Source organism: Rhagoletis zephyria, unplaced genomic scaffold (assembly GCF_001687245.7).
Source record: "Rhagoletis zephyria isolate East Lansing unplaced genomic scaffold, Rhagoletis_zephyria_1.1 Rzeph_scaffold_01845, whole genome shotgun sequence".
In the NCBI taxonomy this organism is placed as follows: Eukaryota; Metazoa; Arthropoda; class Insecta; order Diptera; family Tephritidae; genus Rhagoletis; species Rhagoletis zephyria.
In genome coordinates, this window is record NW_016158929.1 from 42,804 (window position 1) to 62,258 (window position 19,455).

Here is a 19,455-nt window from a genome sequence, read left to right on the forward strand (position 1 = left end):
TCAATATGGGGCGTCTCTGAGATAATTTTAAGAACTTAGTCTTTGTAAACCGTCCCATAGAATTTTGGCCATCGTACTGTGGAGAATGACAACCGGGACAATGTACAAATTTTTCGCAGTTATTTACAATTCTGTTTATTTTTTTTAACCATCTATGTATGTATATACAAAATGTGTCAAATTAAATTCTCTACTAGTTTGTATTCCACAATTTTTTACGAAAAATGCAAAATAAGCTCCCAAATCGCAAAAAACCCAAAAAAACCCAAAATCCAAGATGGGGAATGTTGCTATAAGAAAAACAGGGGCAAGACTGTGGTTCCATTATCTACGTGTCAAATATAACTAAACTGCATAAAAAAATTGCTACTACAAATTTTTTTGGAGAAAAAGTCTCATTTTACTGGGCTAGTTTAAATTCTGCTGAATGAAATTTGAAAACTCTTTCAAGCTTTTAAGTACACGGCAACATAACATAAATTTCATTAAAGAAGTGGAAAGACTCAACCCTCCGCTTTTCAATGAATATAAGATTACTAGTGAACCCGCATGGCGTTAATCGCCCTAAAATGTAAATCAAAGCCAAAGAAACTATTCCAATTGTTAGTCAGAGTCATAAGCGATCCGAGTACCGAGTGAAGAGGTCTCGCATTGTATGGGTTTTTAATATCATTAAATTTTAAATCACTCTGTATCGATAAAAAAGTTCTTACTTCAAAAAATAAAATCTTATCGCAACTCTACAGGCCGATGTCCTTATTTTGCCCTCTCATATTTGAAATTCGAGAGAACGGCGCAAATCTAACGGCCCTGACACTCATATTTTAACCTTTCGTAAATCTTGAGTATAAGTTAATAAGGTTCGACTTTTCATAAAGGTAGAAATCGTTTTCATCGCAAAAAATATAGAAAAAGGTTTCTTCTTAACAGCGGTCGTCCCTCGGCAGGCAATGGCAAACCTCCGAGTGTATTTCTGCCATGAAAAACAGCTTCTCATAAAAATACAATCGCCGTTCGGAGTCGGCGTAAAACTGTAGGTCCCTCCGCTTTGTGTGACAACGTCAAGGCCCACGCTACAAATCGGAGGAGAAGCTCGGCCAAACACTAACATAAGCGCCAATCTATTATTATTATTATTATTATTATTATTATTATTATTATTATTATTATTATTATAGAAATCGTTTTCGCAGGTTTTTACATCTCTTTCGTCTAACATTGTGATAAATATTTCAATTAAATCATGAATTAAGTTGAATTTGATTTTTCAAAGAACTGGCAACCCTCTTAAATAAAGGTCAGAAATAAAGACTTTTAAAACCCATTTCCATTGATATCCATCTTTTAGTAACTCATATAAATTTCGCAATAATTTGAATTCAACTTTTTAAACAGGTTGCAACCTTCTTCAATAATTATACATGTTCAAACTAAAGATTTCTTAATACTCTTTCGTTAGACTCACTTATTTTAATATTTCATATAATTTGTATATAAGTTAATTAAATTTAACTTTTCTAACACCTTCGTCTGACATTGTAATATATATTATAATAAACCGATATATATAATATAGTTAATAAATTAAGCCGTGTCAAACTCATTGCGAGTGACACCAATATTTTAGTAACTCATTAAACCTATTAAATAATTTGAATTTAATCTTTAAACGGGCGGCAACTCTCTTTAAACTTCTTACAAATATTCTTATCGTTAAAACTAAACAATAAGGGTGTGGATAAAATTGTAAAGGGCGAGGAAAACGCCCTTATTCCTGATAATATGAACGTTTGAAACGTTCCATATTTAAATTGGGATCCACTTGTATCAACTTACGTCGAGCGGATATTTAGTAAATTCAATGCTTTTCTTCGCGAAAATCGAATGAAAATGCTGCCAGAAAACTTCAAAATGCATCTTGTGGTTCAATGTTACTACAACTATACAGATCAAAGCTTTATGAGTTAGAAACTCGAAAGGATAAAATTGTCAAAGATTTCATATAATGAAATTTTTCATAGTTTTTCTCTTTTTACTTGTAATATAAACATTTCTAAAATAAATATAATTTTTGATTGTTCTTCGTATTTAGCTTTTTTTGCAATACTTTTTTTTGCCTTTTCCAGCCTTTTTCGCTATTTTGTTTCGCCTTTTTTGCAATACCTAGTGCCTTTTCCTGCCTTTTTCGCTATTTTATTTTGGCTTTTCCAGCCTATTTCGTTATTTTGTTTTGCCTTTTTTATAGGTTTTTAGGTCCTGAAACTCCGATCCCTGGTGATAACTCATTTCTGACAATCGAACGAACGGTGCCGATCTAATGGCTTTGATTATTAAATAGTTTGAATTTAGTTGTTTAACAGGTGGCAACTCTGACATTTGTTGCAAAAAATTTGGTTTGTTCACAGAAGCTCTTGGCTCAATCCTTATCCATTCGTCCTGAAATATACTAGACAGCAATGCGATTGCTTTATAAAAAAGAGAACCATTTTGAAATATGAGTGTTTTTACTCTCTAGAAAATATTTTATGAAACCTCGCATATGTGGTTTTGCATTTTGTTGATACGCGCCTTTGTACTTTAAACGACGATATATAGAAGTACATAGATGAGAATGCGTCGAAAATTGTTAAATGTATGACAGGTATGTTGACCCAACGTCCAGATTTTAAGTGTTTTGATCATAACTTAAGATTTGAAATTCTGCTAACGCCAAAATAATTTTTTAGTCCTGTTCTACCCTTTTACTCACAAAATGACATAAAAAATAAATAAAGTAAAATAAAATAAAACCTTTGAATATATAACGCTTTTATAAATGGACTTAAAAGTAGACAATAATATTTCCCAGCCCCATAGAATTTGTTTTGATAACTTCCGATTTTGAAATTTTAGCAAAAGTCATTATAAACAATTTATTAAAGCGTGGAATATTAAAAAGTAATTTTTTATTATTTATTTATTTTCTACTTTTTAGTCTTCTCTGTATAAAAGTGCAGTGAAAGGAGAACAGAAGCAAAATGTTTTATGCTCACGTTTACTATGTACATTCATACAGTGGCGGCAGAAATAATAGACTCGCCTTACTTTAAAGAATTGTGGCTATATTTCTTTGTTTATTTTATGTTTAATATTTTTTTTACAAAAGCCTGTCTAGATATACAACAAACATCATATAAATATCTATCCTTATATACAAATTATACAAACATTTTTGGTATGCAGTTTTGTAGCCCATTCAATTCTAGTATAATAAAGGGTGAGTTTCAAGTGGCTAGAAAATACCGTTAATTTTAAAAAAATTTTTTTGTATAGGAAAATATGCATGACACCGTTAGCAAAAAAAATTCTTAAAAATGAACCGTATTTTGACTCAATTCAAACTTGAATGGGCTACAAAACTACATACCCAATTCTGAATAAAAAGTTTGAAAATTTGGTGGAAATTTGTCGAATTTTTATAATTTTTGTTCGAAGTTTGAAAAGCGGATTTATATGATGTATGTTGTATAACTAACTAGGCTTTTATAAAAAATATTAATCATAAAATAAACGGAAGAAATATAGCAAACACTCTTCAAAGTACGACGAGTCTAATATTTCTGCCGCCAGTGTACTTATGCACGTACATACATACATATAGCAGCATTTAATTTCATTTAAAGAAATGGCATGTCGTCCATTTCCGCTGTAGCGTATGAGGTGCATATTTATAGGCTACTTTTAACTACTTTCGGCGAGCGACATCTACCTCTAGAGTCTAATTGTATGTTTTTGATATGACACCTACCGACGAGGTTTATATCTAGACTAGATTGTATAGAAACTCTGCAATAATACCTTTGATATAAATGGCAGAGAACGTTTATAAATGAGAAGGCGCATTTCCAGTGACCGTTTTTGTTGCGCAAAAATTTTGAGGAGATGTCGAGCAAATACACCACTCATCGACGAAGTGCACCACTCGACCGACGGTGTCGGCAGAGAAGTGTCGGCTGCCACCATACCAAAAAATTTTCCGTGCCACCACACTTCGAGCAAATTTACTATAGTTCAAAGCAAAATGAAAAAATAAGAACGAAAAAGGAAAGATGAACAGAAATATAATAAGCACTAGGCAGAGGGGATGCTTGCGGAGGCAGGCGCGTGCTTGTGTCGGATCAAAACAAACTCTAAAATAAAAATGGAAGTCATGTGTAGAGTAAGAAGCGGGAAACGGGGAAAGGAGCGGGATTTTGTACATTTGCTTGCTTGCCGAAAATATGATATTTGCGTGAAATCGATTTGCTGATTGTTGCAAATTGATTTTTGCAAACATGTATGAATTTTTCTATTTCAGCTAAGTTGATAAGATTTTCTAAGGCATTTTTTTGACTTTTTTCCGCAACTGTCTAAAGTCATGTAAAATGGACATTTTTATAAAAACTATTTTATTATAATTTATTTAAACATATGTATGTATGTATATATTTACATTTATTATTTATTTATTTCTTTTATAATTTTATTTGATATTTTAATATAATTTAATATTAAGCCAAATTCAGTTATTATTGTTAAATACATATACATATTAATATAATAAAGAAATGTTAATATAATCGACTTCTTTTTAATTTTGGAAAAATTTTTTGATATCTTTTGATAGGTATCTGATGGCATTTTTCTTTAAGGCATTTATCTTAAAAAAAAAGATATTTGGCAAAAAAAAATTCGAAAGTATTAAAAAAATTATATATGTACATGCAACTGCATAAATGAATTGAAACTGAAAGTATTTACAAAGAAGTTTTTCGCAAATATATGTTCATATGTTCATTATAAACGTTCTCTGTAAACGGTATCTTGACATACAACATTGTAAGTTGATAAAAGCGTTGTAAAAAATATACGCAACCATTTTTTTTGTAGCATCGTGTTATTAAAAGGCTTTGAAAAATATATGTAGTACATATATGAAAAGTCATTATAAAGAGTATTTGTAAATCATCGGCTTTATCTACTTTTTAACACTAAAGATATTTAAAGAAAAATAAAAAAATACACTCATACGGTTATTATTGCGGCACGGCTCAAATTGTTTTCGATATTTCGCACTATGGGACGCACAGTGGGGCAAAAAAGGTTGCTGTGGATAAATTAATTTTGGGAGCCTATATATGAACCGATTTCAACCTTTTTTGTTTGTTAAATAAAAGATAATTAAATTTCGCGTTGATCTACCCGTGACCATTTTTTAAGAAGGCTCTGGTTTTTATTTATTTATGTTCAAAAATGAAAGAAACAAAATTTTACGTTTGAATGCTTCCACATTTTTGGAAAATACTTGAAATTAATTTCAAATGTCTGAAATTATTTAAAAAATTATTCATAAACATTTTTCAATAGGATAGATTTTATTAAAAATTGTATTTCATTTGTTATTTAAACTAATATAAGTTTTGAAAGCCGTTTTTTTTAGTTTTTTTCTGTTCGGAAAACTTGAGAACAGCTGTACCGATATTTTTGAAATTTTAGGCATCGACTCCAGACCTGGTTTGTTGCGAATATAAAGTCTTTTCCGAATAATAAACAAACCGCTTATGCAAACTAAACAAGTTTGGTATCAAATGAAAGAGGACTTAAATAGCTTTAACATTGAAATTTCTAAACAAGGAAAGCCACATATTGAAAATTATTTCAATAATAAATGTTAATTAATTACCATAGAACAAACCTTGTGTCAGGTATATGCATTTCTTTAGTATTAAATTATAAAAAAAATATAAATAGAGGTCGTTCGTTATTTCCGTTTAACAACTATTTTAGTCCCCTTTCATATGATACCAAATTTGTTTAATTTGGACAGGCCGTTTGTTCATTATCCGGAAAGGACTTTTATTTTGGAATAATATTCGCAACAACCCTGCTCCAGACTATCGAAGGCTGATAATAGATCAAAAACGATTTTGATAGATTAAGAGGGCGTGACACCTCCCATACAAATTGAAGTTTTCACACATCATATCTCTGGAAGTATTCATCGTCGAGTGCTGCAATTTAGTACAAAGATATATTTTACGCCAAACTTATGGAAAAAATGGGAGTTAATGAAACACACACATTCAAATGTGAGAAATTCAGTTTGTTTGTGAGGAGCCACGCCCTTTTTCAATAACTCCCATTTTTTACATGAGTTTGGCGTAGATATTATATATCTCTATACTAAGTTGCAGCACTCTACGAGAAATACTTCCAGAGATATGTTGTGTGAAAACTTTAGTTTGTATGAGAGGTGCCACGGCCCCTGATATATCGAAATCATTCTTCTTCTATTAACATCCTTTGAGGGTCTAGAGTCGAGATCCAAAAGATCAAAAATATCGGCACAGCGGTTCTCGAGCTTTTTGATTACAAAAAACGGCTTTCAAACTATATATCAGTATAGATTNTACGAGGAATACTTCCAGAGATATGTTGTGTGAAAACTTTAGTTTGTATGAGAGGTGCCACGGCCCCTGATATATCGAAATTATTCTTCTTCTATTAACATCCTTTGAGGGTCTAGAGTCGAGATCCAAAAGATCAAAAATATCGGCACAGCTGTTCTCGAGCTTTTTGATTACAAAAAACGGCTTTCAAACTATATATCAGTATAGATTGCAAATTAAAAATATTTTTTAATTAAATGTTTCCTATGGAAAAATGTTTATGAATAATTTTTTAAATAATTGCAGGCATTCGAAATTAATTTCAAGTATTTTCCAAAAGATTGGAAGCATTCAAACGTAAAATTTTTTTCTTTCATTTTCGAACATAAGTAAATAAGTAATTTTTAGCAAACAAAAACCGACTTCAACTCTCATATAAAAAAAAATATATATATATATACATATATATATCTCATGATCCACTGATCGGATCTTAACCAGATTAGTATGGGTTCACCTCTGAGACACTACCTTTCCGATGCAAGGTTGTTCCGAAAAGCTGTTTTTTCCCCATATAAAACGCATGGAAAATTTTGGGCGCTTTGAACGACCTCTAAATATTTTTTTGATTGCAAAATAAAAAATAGTGATATATTTTTTTCGGTATGGAACAATACTAGGGGGGTAGAGCATAAAACTTCCGACTTTACTTTTTCATACATATATTTGTAACGAAAAAAGTTCCGCTGGTAAATGCCGTGTTACTAAATATCCATTACGTTATATTTATGGGTCTCCCTTTTGCAATGATAACTTATTTTCTTGCCAGATATACAGAAGGTAAATTGAGTGATGAGTGCTAACTTTCATCTTTCATTTAAACGGTTAATCGTACTCACTCAAAAAGCAATATTTTGTATAAATCAGAAACCGCAATTTATCTGACAACTCTTTTTTTTTTTTAATGGAAATTAGAGGACTAAAATATTGCATGAAATTTATAATTGTTATTATTTCAAAATTTTCAAATATGGATATATGGAGGAAAATGTTTTTGATTGAAAAACACAAAAATATGACCACCCAAAACCGGGATGCTCTATCTTGTGGTGGCGTTAACGACTTCCGGTTTCGACTGGAGGTAAATTAAACTGTCCAGAAGTAAATTTCTTAACTGGAAATCCATTCCGATCGAAGTCGGTAATACGACTAAAAGAAAGAGCATCCTCGACTTGCTAATTCACATTTCACTCAATTGAGAAGTCTAGGACGAATTGAAGTGCGAAGGTAATTTGTAGGTTGAAAAGGGCACTTACAAGAAAAAATCGGAATTCTGTAATACCACGAAAATATAGATCATCACCGATTTGGTAAAATTAATTTAAAACTTATAAGCAGGACTTCCATATAAAAATTCTACGCGTAAAGCATTATTTTTCGTATCTTTATCTTTGTGGTTATATAACCGGGGAGTAACTAAATATAAAATACATACATATTTGTATGCAACGTAGAATATTAATTTAAGAACGATCGACTTCTATTTGTCCAATAACTACAGCTGCATTAAATTTTGAAGTCGATTATAATGATGGACATGCGCGTGCGTTTTACCCTTCGAATTTCTTTTATCGACTACATTCGTGCATATACATATATAGTATAAACATACATATATAAATATGTATTAAATGTCAAATAAAATTTAATTTCCGGTTTCCTTTTTCTTATAGAAAAATCTATCCTTTTGTGACTCGTGCGCGAAGTTAGCACCCACATTGACGCCGGACAAAAGGATATTACTCTGAGATGGAGAATAGTAGCAAGGAAGGTTATTATGAAAAATGAGCACAACAAAATAAAAGTGTAAATTAAATAGCAGGCATCTCACAAAATGGCTACTGGATCAACATGTGTACAGATGACTGGTATTAATCAACAGTTATGCAGCGAAGAAGCTACGAAGGAGCGCAACGTGCAAAGTCCTCCAAACCTTTCACCTAAACAAACACACAGCAAACTGAACAAACAACGTTATCACAGCCACGTAACGCAGCTTGGGCGATTGTCACCACTTTTGCTCGCTTTATCAATGCCACTTTTCGTAAAACCCACACAGACTGCCTGTACACACGAATTCACTGTCAAGAGCGACAGTAGCAACAATGTAAGTGCCACGGCTGCTGTGGAATGTGGCAACTTTACGCTGAGCGATGGCGTTGAATTTTTGGGCAGCCGCTCAAGTTACACGGGATATCCTTTGATGGATGAAGCCAGCAGCAATTTCACACAACTACATGATAATTTGTTAGATTTCGAGTTTGATCCATTGGAGAGTGTTGTGTCTACGGTGGTTCCGGTCTTTTTCGGATTAATTGGTCTGGCTGGTTTAATTGGCAATGGACTTGTGATATTGGGTAAGTGTTGAAAATAAACACAAAATGCCTTTTTTGATTATTGAGATTGAGGTCAAGAAAATCAACTATACTAATCATTTAAAGGCGTGTGTAAGGTGAATGGCTTGTGCATAGTTTTTTAAGGTAATTAATGTACATAAATGCAATAACGCTAAATCATTTCAAAACTTATAACCACGGAGATTATTTTATGGATTTTTCCAAATTCCAAATATAAACATTTGATTTTGCATTTTTCTTTTCAATAAGTGATTAAAGTCAATTTTAAATTGTTCACAACATTTGAAAATAGCGTTGCGAAAAAGTACTAAACGACTTCAAAAAGAGGAGAAGGTTATCAATTCGTCGGAATATTTTTATACCTTTCATGAGCATGAAATGGTATTATAACTTTGGTCCGATGTTTGTAAGTACCAGAACAAAAAGAGANCACATGTATTCAAAAGCAGTAATCTGTCAAAGTAAAATTTGCAGATGTTCATGAAAGGTATGAAGCCTTCGGCGTAGCCGAAGACAGCGCTGCTCTTACTTGTTTTTACGTATGTTACCGCATAACTTTGAACTACCTTAACCGACAACTTTGAACTACCTTAACCGATGTCTATAATTCCGTTTTTTTGTAAGGAAAGGCGGTATTCCATAGGTGGTCCGATACTAATTTAAATCCGATCATTGGATCATGAAGAAAGGTACCTAAAATTTGTGTATGAGAATTGAAGTCGGTTTTGTTTTTTTGCTTAAAAATTACATGTTAAATAACAAGTCAATTTCTTCATGATCCAATAATCGGATCTAAACCAAATTAGTATGGGACCACGTTGGAGACGCCTCCTTTTTAGAAAAACAATTATCCAAATCGGTTAAAAATATTCCGACAAATTGGGATCCTTCTCCTTCTTTTGAAGTCGGATAAATATAGCAGTGTAAGCAATGTTCAAATATACTGTCAAACTGATGTTGGCATTATTCAAAGCTGTTTTACAGCCAACGAAGGTTTGGAGACACTAAGGGTCGTGGATGCAATATAATCGCAAAGGGCAAGGATAAAAGAAATAAATATGTACATTAGGGCGGGTCGAAAAAAGTTAATTTTTCTTAAATCCATTGGTAATCTATACTAATTATATAAAGAGAAGTCCCTTTTTTTGTAACAGGTAATCTCGCGAACGGCTGGTCCGATTTTCATGAAATTTTGTATACAAATAGCTTTCGGTAACCACCATGTTTTAGGCTAAAAAAATTTTTTTTTTGGGTAGGTGGGCCAGGGACCGGTCTATTCGAAAAAATTTTATTATTGTCCGATTTGCTTAAAATTTAGTACGTAAGTAGCTTTTTAGCATATATTAGCATATATGATAAATTTTTTCCGAGAAGTGGACCAGGGACCGATCTATTCCAAAAAATCGCATTTATGGTCCGATTTGCTTAAAATTCGGTACGTAAGTAGTTTTTTAGCATATATTAGGATATATGGTCCATTTTTTCCGAGAAGTGGACCAGGGACTGATCTATTCGAAAAAATCGTATTTACGGTCCGATTTGCGTAAAATTCGGTACGTAGGTAGCTTTTTAGCATATATTAGCATATATGATCCATTTTGTCCGAGAAGTGGACCAGGGACCGATCTGTTCGAAGAAATCGTATTTATGGTCCGATTTGCTTAAAATTCGGTACGTAGGTAGCTTTTTGCCTGGATAAGCTTATAGATTCCTGTTTTCCAATTTTCATGCAATTTCGAATATAAATAGCTTTAAGTAACGACCATATCAAGGGGCGAATTCGTCACTAGGCAAGATTTTTTTGCGCCAATCAGAAACAACGGATACTGTCAAAATATAATTATAATATATAATATATCTCAACTAATATATATTTAGAAAGCCGTTTGTTAGTTTTCGCAAGGCTCGAGAGCGGTTGAACCGATTTTTTTGAAACTGCCACCTGCCGCACGTGTCCCAAGGATGGTTTTAGGCTGAAAAAAATCTATATGTAAAGGGGGCGTGGCACTTCCCATACAAACCGAATTTCTCATGCTACATATCTCTGAAAGTGTGCATGGTAGAGTTTTGGAAATTGGTATGGAGATATACGAAATCAATCGCATACCCTTGGAGAAAAATTTTAGCTATTGTAAAAAGGGGTGTGACATCTCCCATACAAACCGAATTTTTCATACTGCTTATCTCTGGAAATTTTTTGGTAGAGTTCTAGAGTTTTGTATGGAGATGTACGAAATAAATCGCATACTCTTGGAGAAAAATTGGAACTATTGGAAAAGGGGGCGTGGCATCTTCCATACAAACCGAATTTTTCATACTGCCTATCTTTGGAAGTGTTCATGGTAGAGTTCTGGAACTTGGTATGGAGATATACGAAATCAATCGCATACTCATGAAGAAAGAGGGCAGCTGTTGGAAAGGGGGGCGTGGCTCCTCCCATATAAATCGAATTTTTATACTGCATATCTCTGAAAGTATTCATGGTACAGTACTGGAACTTCGTATGGAGATATGTATATAGTTGAAATCAAGCCCATACTCATGGAGAAAATTTGGGCTATTTGAAAAGGGGTGTGAGGCCTACAAACGTACCGACCTTTAGCTATCTTTGAATGAATTTTTTTATTCTTCTGTAGGTGTGTTTGTGAGTGAAATCCTCCTAAATGGTTGTACGGATTTTAACGAAACTTTTTGTGTATTTGAGTGGGTCTCTGGATGGTTTAGTTTCACAATTTAATCCGACAGTTGGCGCTGTAGTTGAGTTATTACTAAAAATCTTATTTATGATCCGATTTGGCTAATGTTTTAAATATGTATGCAATACTATTGCAAAAACGTGCTGCCAAGTGGTGCTGAAGTCGAGCTATTACTAAAAATAGCCAAGTGAGAAAAGGGGCCGTGAAGGTCAGATTAAATCGACCTGTTGCACCATTGAGTATATCGAACGCTCCTGCGATTCAATTGGCCCAATGGATGTGATTTTCCAATATTATTATGCGTTCAAACTTTTAAGGTATTTCGTCTGAAATAAGTATATGTATATTGCATTTCTGTAGAACAATGATTCGCACCCATTTTGAAATTGCCACCTACTATACTGTAAAGCTTCTAGGACATTCACTATAGAACCGGGTCATTGTTGCCGCCAGGGAGTGAAGAGGAAAAAATTTATTTCGCTTTGCGAATAACCGTGCTATGAAATGCCGCACAACTGGAGAATTTCAAGAACGGATATAACACTTTCCTTAGGTTATTTAAAGCGGCAAATGACCACCAAACCTTAATCTTAGCAGACAAATGTGCCAATGAAAATCGTAAACGTGAATTGTTGGTGAAAATGTTGGACCAAAAAGTTTCAATAAAATATATAAAAATTTTGGGCGGGACGAAGTTCGCCGGGTCTGCTAGTAGTGACAATAAATTGTATCATGAAGTCAACAAAAAGCCTGAAAATATTTCTCGTTTATTTTAATTGCAAGAGCCCGCGCATCGACCCCCAAATGATGCAAATCACACTGGAATAAGACAGAATTTTGTTAAAAGGCCAGGGTACAAACTTTTTTTTTCCATTGTAATTGTTTTGTTAATTGTAATTCTTCGTTGATAACTGTACTGCTCTTTATGTAAAGTAGCATTAATAATTCTGGGGTGTATTTAGATCGCTGATATAATTACCTTTTTTAATATTAGCTATTGTTTGCGAATTTTCGCAAATTTAGAAAGACTTTCGGTAGCTATGTATAATGCGAAACGATCCTCTAAACAATTTCGGGGTTTCCCTTAAACTGGAAACAGCCTTGAAAATTCCGAAAAACTTTAAGTATTTATTGAGAGGTCAGGAAATGTATGAAATAAACAAACCGGTTTTATCGATAAAAAATCCGGTTGGTTCGATATTCGAAAATGAGGATTTAAAAAAAAACCGCCTACAGATATCCAAAAAACTGGTGCAGACCGGTTTGGAAAAACCGAGTCAATCACTATGTCCGACAGTTCTTTTGACTAGTATACATACCTACATATGTACATACATATCAGGGATGTTGCGAATATTTGCATTCGTATTCGTTATGCGAATGGTTCGCATAAAATGATGCGAATGTTTTGCGAAGTGTACATGGGCAGAGAGTCCACTCTAATATTGTTGAAATGGCTCCAAGTCTGTATAACCAGGGTGCGGACAATAACCGGCTTTTAGCTTTAGGCGCTAAACGGTTAAGTAGTATATCAAACAAAATTGGTGGACCTTCAACAAGTATACTGCTAAAAGTCTTATAAGCAACCTAGAAATAATTTTAGATTCCTCCAGCGAAAGCGAAGGCTCGGATGTAGAACATGGAGACATTAAAAATGTGAAATAAAAGCTCAATTGAAGGCCTACCTTAAGGAAAAACGAACTTATCTCGGTTAAAATCCTCTCGATCGCCTCATGAGAGAAAAGGCAGCAAAATTATTATTTTTTTTTTACTTTGTCTACTAGATTAAAACACTGTATAGGTTAAGCACTCGTTCGTACAAAATTGATAAGTAATAAAAACGATGACTTAAGTTGATCATATCTTTTTTAATTTTATTCCTAACATTCGCACATTCACATTCCAAAAATTGGAATTGGCATTCACATTCGCGAATGTGAAAAACATGACATTCGAAACATTCCTAGTACATATATAAAGGTATAAAGGACGAAGTCGTAATCAGTTATATTTTTAACTAGCTATGGATTTTAAAATTCCATTTGAGTTTGGCTGAGATATTCGACAGCTATTCATAGGCGTATCCAGGTAGGTGCAGAGGGGTGCTCGAGCCCTCCACCTCTGACTTTCAAGTTTTCCCTATATAGCTAAACTTGTTCCTCCCAGCTCCGATACATCCGACCACGCCGAAACAAGTTGGACGCAACAAGTTAGTGGACTGCGTACCTGGAGGTGGACTGATGAGGGTTATATTTTTGAAGCGCGGCCGAAGGTGTTCTACGCAAAAATACTGTGGCGCCTGATGTAGTTTAGTCTAGGCAAAACTAATTTGTCCTAAGATCGCGCTTGGGCGGTAACATATATGATATATAAAACAGTACGCTGAAATTTCAGCTTAATAGGGCAGAGCCGATGCAGCTGTTTAAGTGTGTATGATTAAACCGTGCGAATGAATGCGGATAATACTATATCTCACTTTACTGCTTTGTGACAAATCTTTAGCAGCCAAATGCGCAAATGTGGACAAATCTAAATTTGTAATTTTGTGTTCAAATGTACAAATCAAAGATTTTATAAAAATATAGCTCTTAAAGAAATTGTTAGGCCTTGTAACAAATAAGGAAGTTAAAAAGATTAAAAAATTATATTCGTTATTTTGTAGTTCTAAGCATGATACAAAAAAGAAAGTAGCTCCATTTAATGACATTCGTTGTTGTTGTTAACCATTTGACTTTTAATAAAATTATGGCGTTTCATATATATATAAAAAAAAACTATATTAAAAAAACACTTTTTATTTTTTGATGTTGGGTTGAACCGCGCTTGAACCCAGCCCTGCGGAAGGGCAGTGCACACTGCTAGCCACTACACAGCAGCGGCTGCCAAAATATTATGAAAAGGTTTTATTTGGGATGAACATTCTTTAGAACTAGAGTTTTAAATCGCAAGATTGCATTCAAAATAAGAAAATGAAAAAAACCAATATTATGCGCTCGTGGTTTTATTACATAATAAAAAGAACAATTACGATGAAGTCTCTTCTAACAGTTTGCATTTCGTAGTAAAAAAATACCAATCGCTGATAATGATTTTCGTTTTGAAATATTATTATATTGGTATAAAGATGAGAAAGGAAATACTCCAATTTATTGTGTTAATATTATCAAAGTGGCTAGGGTGTTGATTATACTCACAATTTATGAAACTTCAAACAATTTTATTATCGGTCAAAATTTGTTTATTGAAACTTTTTGTATATTTTCCCAGTTAACAGCTGAGCGTAGCGTTCGTTATTCGGCGTGCTAGGAGTATGTTTGAAAAAAAAAGAAGGAACCCAGTCGAATTTCGACAGTAACTGGCACTTTTGTATGTAAAAATGTATAACAAATTTAATAAAAACTAAATTTTTCATACCGGTTCGGTTTCATTTCTGCTTAATGACAAATATAATAAGGCCAGGTAAACCTCGTAAACTTTTTCTACGAGGCATTTACGCGTTTAGATGAATACCCATAATATAATTGTACAATTGGTAACCATTTATTAGAAATTAGTATATTTTATTTTTTTTAATCATGAGAATCGTGCAATTTTAATTGAAAAAGTTGTTATTGCAATTAGCAAGGTATATACATCGTTGTTTCAATATTCCCCTTTATGCTTGCATTAAATTTAATTGTATGTTGGTTCTCTTGACTACCCACCCAGAGTTTCTTTGCACTTTCTTTAGAAGACGGCACTAATAAATATAAAAGTAGATGATTTAATTAACATACTGCTCATTTTAGCCTCACTTACTCGGCCATTGCATTAATTATCCTTTGTGGGAGGATATACATAGGTTTATACCAATCCATTTTATTACTTGCAGTATTACAGTACATTTCTTTCAAAGTAAAATGAAGCACCTAATAATTAATTATATGTACATGCACATATTTGTTTCGCGTTTGGTGTATAAAGAAATATCTTAAAAGGTAAATTTTTTGGCTTGTTGCAATTCATGTTTTGCAATACATAAAGGACAAGCATACTAAACGTTGTAAAAAAAAGAGTTGCCAAGCTGAGCATCAAAAGAACTGAATATCCAACCTCTTCACATTTGCAACCGAATATTTACGAAGTAAGCATGTATGTATGTATGCAAAATGATTGAAAATACTATATAAATTGTGCAAGCAACAGATGTTGAAGTACATTTATGCCCACCACTATAGAAATTTATGGAAAAATAGTAGAGGAAACAACTCAATCAATCAACTTCTACGAATAGCAAAACACATACATACATAAGTATATTCTGCTATAAAAAAGTAGGTAATGTAGCTTAGTAGCCTACGTAGACGGTGCACTCGGTAAAAATAAAATACAGTAAAAACCCGCTAACTTATGAGCTGAGAATTAGATCCTGACATTTTCGACTTATGTTAGAGAAATTATTATGCAAAAACTCGTACACATGAACCAGTGATGCCATATTGTGAGTAATTTCCCCATTGGAGGGATATTTTCCAAGAAAAATTATCAAAAGGGGAAAAGGGGCATTTCAAATAAAAAAGGGATTTTCATTTAACACAATTAACGATATATAATTGATCAAAATTCAAGAATATTCGACACTCTTACGTAACTAATCGTTCTGAAGAAGTGATGTGGGGTAAAATAATGTATTACAAATTTGGGTCCTATTTTTGAAATTTTTCTCACGTTAACCAATTCAAGTGCTGAGTAAGAAAGAATCTTTTCAATTGTAACTGGTTTTTGATGTAAAAAGCAGAACAAATTATCTGATGAAATGCATATGTATACAAAATAACAGTTGTTTTTGAATAAAAAAAAGTCAATTGCTTCAACTCTAAAATCACCAAAAATCATTTTCGCTTAGACAATGCAAATAATTTGTAACAGTGATAGTTTTAAGAATTGCCAGTAGGTATTCAACAATGAAAGAACATATACATACTTACATACATATCGTTACCTTAATATAGAAAAATTTTTCTTTAAAATCTTGGGTTTAAATTAATACTAAAGCTAACTTACGAATGTAGAGGATGTTTTTAAATTCTTTTAGGCCTTTATTGCGTAACCTACCGACCATTGAATTTCAAAAGAATATTAAATGTATATATACGTACATATATGTATGTTAAGGTAACTATATAAATGTTAATTTTTTACTACTGAAATATATGCTTTGAATTCTTTGGGAATTTTGTGGGATAAATTTTTAAGATGTGGGAAATTGAGAAATTTTTTCCCGATTCTTGAGGGTTATTTAGCAGAGAATGTCTGGCATCACTGGGTTAAACGCCAAACAAGTTATCGACATAGACATTTTGTACGAGTTATTGGTAGAGACTGAAATTTATTACGACTTATAGTTATTTTACATCCTTATTAAGCTTACGATTTATTGAGATTCTACTGTACTTGGATGTGTGTATGTAGGCGTTCTCAGTTTCAAGTAGAAGTAATAAAGGCATAGAGAATATTAACAAAGTTTTGCAATTCGATCGCTTTGCTTTCTCTTCCGTTGACAGAGTAATACATACATTAGTTAGCCTCACAAAAAAAAATGCCGGTTTTGCAATGGAATTATAAAATATAGTAAATATGTATGTATCGATTTGAAAACACCGCAAAATGGTAATTTTTTTGATTCCGGTTTAAAATTTTTTCAGCAGACCTTTTAAGGTATAACTCTGCAGTAATCTGAAGTAAATTTTTGGGAAAAGTATTTAAAAAATAATAATTTTATTCTCAAAAAAACGCGATTTTTGAAGCATTTTCAAATCGGTCCAGATCGCATAACTCCGATGAAAAAAACAAAACCCATTTTTTGTATTTGGCGGGTGAATCACCCTAACATAAATGTGTATATATTTTGAGATTATTTCAAATCGCGTTAAGATGCGAGAGGGAGATTATCAAAGCCTTGCAAAGCAGGGTTTCTTATGGGAAAACGTTGCACAGTGGGACGTCCCCATATAAGCTGCGGCCAAAAGTAGTAACCGTACTAAAAATTCGCTGAAATTTCGTATATGGGCTGTTCGGCACTTAGGAATGATGAACTGTGGAAAATTGTAAAATTCAACGCGCTACCACGCCCACAACTCTTGTGGGCGGAAATAGTAAATGTTATCCGATTTTGATGAAATTCAGAGCATATGCTGGTTTTAATGAGAAAAGCTTAAATCTGAAAGATCGTCAAAATCGGTTTACATTATCGCCCAGTAATTCTAGAAAAACAGGCGCAATTTAAAAAAAAAAAATTTTTATGAAATTCGGTGTGCCCTGCTCGTTTAAGCCTAAATTTTCCAACTTGGAACATAATAAAGAGCTTCTTAATAAGGCGCTCACCTCCTACTCAGCTTTGTTGGCTCCAAGTACTAAATTTTATGGATGTTGGAGAAAATGAACAGGCACATTTATTTTATTTCTAAAGAATTTCCTATTTCTTCATTTTAAAAATGACAAAGCGAAAACATTTACAATACCTGCAAATTAAATTATGTGCACGATATGTATTTACACTGAAACTTTCAATTTTACCTACATTTTATACAACAAAAGCTGAGCTAAGGCAAGCAGGACTCCTGTCATCGAAAACGGATCCCGTCCAGAGAAACGTCCATTTTTGGCTGAACGTTGATTGGGAGTAATAGATTGGCGAGTCATTAATATCTAAACCTTCTTTAATTTCCACTTTATATTGCATATCTTTCATTTTATGTACATATCAGAGTTTTTCCTTTTTGCTCTACAATAAAAATTCAATAAATTTTACAGGAGATGGGTCTATAAAAGGAAGAATAGAAGCTGAACTCGCAGTTCCTCGCAGCTGGAACTATTTGAGATATGACACACATATTTAATGTTTACTTGTCCTAAGTATAATTTAGCTCGCCTCCTAGGTCCTTTTTAAATATCCCTTTTTAAATTAAGCACTCGAAAAATTTTACACTCACAAAATTATGTCGAATTTTAAGGTAAACTGTTTTATACATTTCAAAAGATGTATAAAAATTTAAAGCAATGTTTGACCACAGATATATTCAAAAACTGCTCATCAATCAGATTGGCTTTTTATATATCCGCACAAGTGGAAAAATGAATTCAAATTACTTGCGACAAAATGAAAATCTTTTCTAACAAATATATTTTTTCGCATTGCTCCTACTTTAAGCTCGTATCATGATTGCAAATATGCATTTTCATCCAAAATTCTTTTTGGTTTGGGTTAGCTGGATATTTTGCTATGCATCTGCGTAATTATTTTTTCAGAATTCGCTTATCTGTTTTTACTACTTTTGGCCGCTGTAGTCCCATAGTGCGTTGCCATCCCAGAACTGTGCAAGGGCTTGGCAATACTTCGGGAAGCCGATTAACATTTATAAGTCAAAGGAGTTGTAAATAAATAAAATATTTTATGTTTGAGTGTACCTGCGAGTATATATCTGCTGCATTTTAGACGAGCCTTAATTCTTATTTGTTTAAAGGGTGCACATTTTTAAATTGATAAAATTCCCCGCGCAGCTACAACATTGACTTCAGTGTCTCCAGCTTAGCCGTCTTCCATCTAGATTTAGCCGGTTGCGATAGCAAACAGCCGGAGAAAATTCGAGTTAGTCGATAGCCGATTTGTTAGCCGTTTTGGAAAAAGAAGTTAACCGTTTTTAGCCGTCTAGATTCCATTTTTATTAATTCAGCGACCCAAAATCTATTAGAAATGGCTAATTGTCATGTCGGACAGTGTTATATAAAATTGAAAGACAATTTTTTCTAATCCGAAAAGTCTTTAAAAATACCGGGCCGATTTCAATGATTTTTATTTTTTAGTTTAGTAGTTAAGTTTTATTCTCAATACCTAGAAAATAATGAATTGTTTTACTGTTTGCATAACACGCCTTTGTGTTTGGATGTATTGCCAAC

At 33.0% G+C, this 19,455-nt stretch overlaps 1 protein-coding gene across 1 annotated transcript in view; it reads left to right on the plus strand.

Annotated features, from left to right (window-relative positions):
* The first annotated feature begins 8,172 nt into the window (after positions 1-8,172).
* The window catches only part of LOC108365342 (allatostatin-A receptor-like), a 36,537-nt gene continuing 25,254 nt past the window's right edge, over positions 8,173-19,455 (plus strand). The window contains exon 1 of the mRNA XM_017619345.1: positions 8,173-8,824. Coding sequence (XP_017474834.1) covers positions 8,302-8,824 — 523 coding nt within the window. The 5' untranslated portion in view covers positions 8,173-8,301. The remainder of the gene's footprint in view (positions 8,825-19,455) is intronic.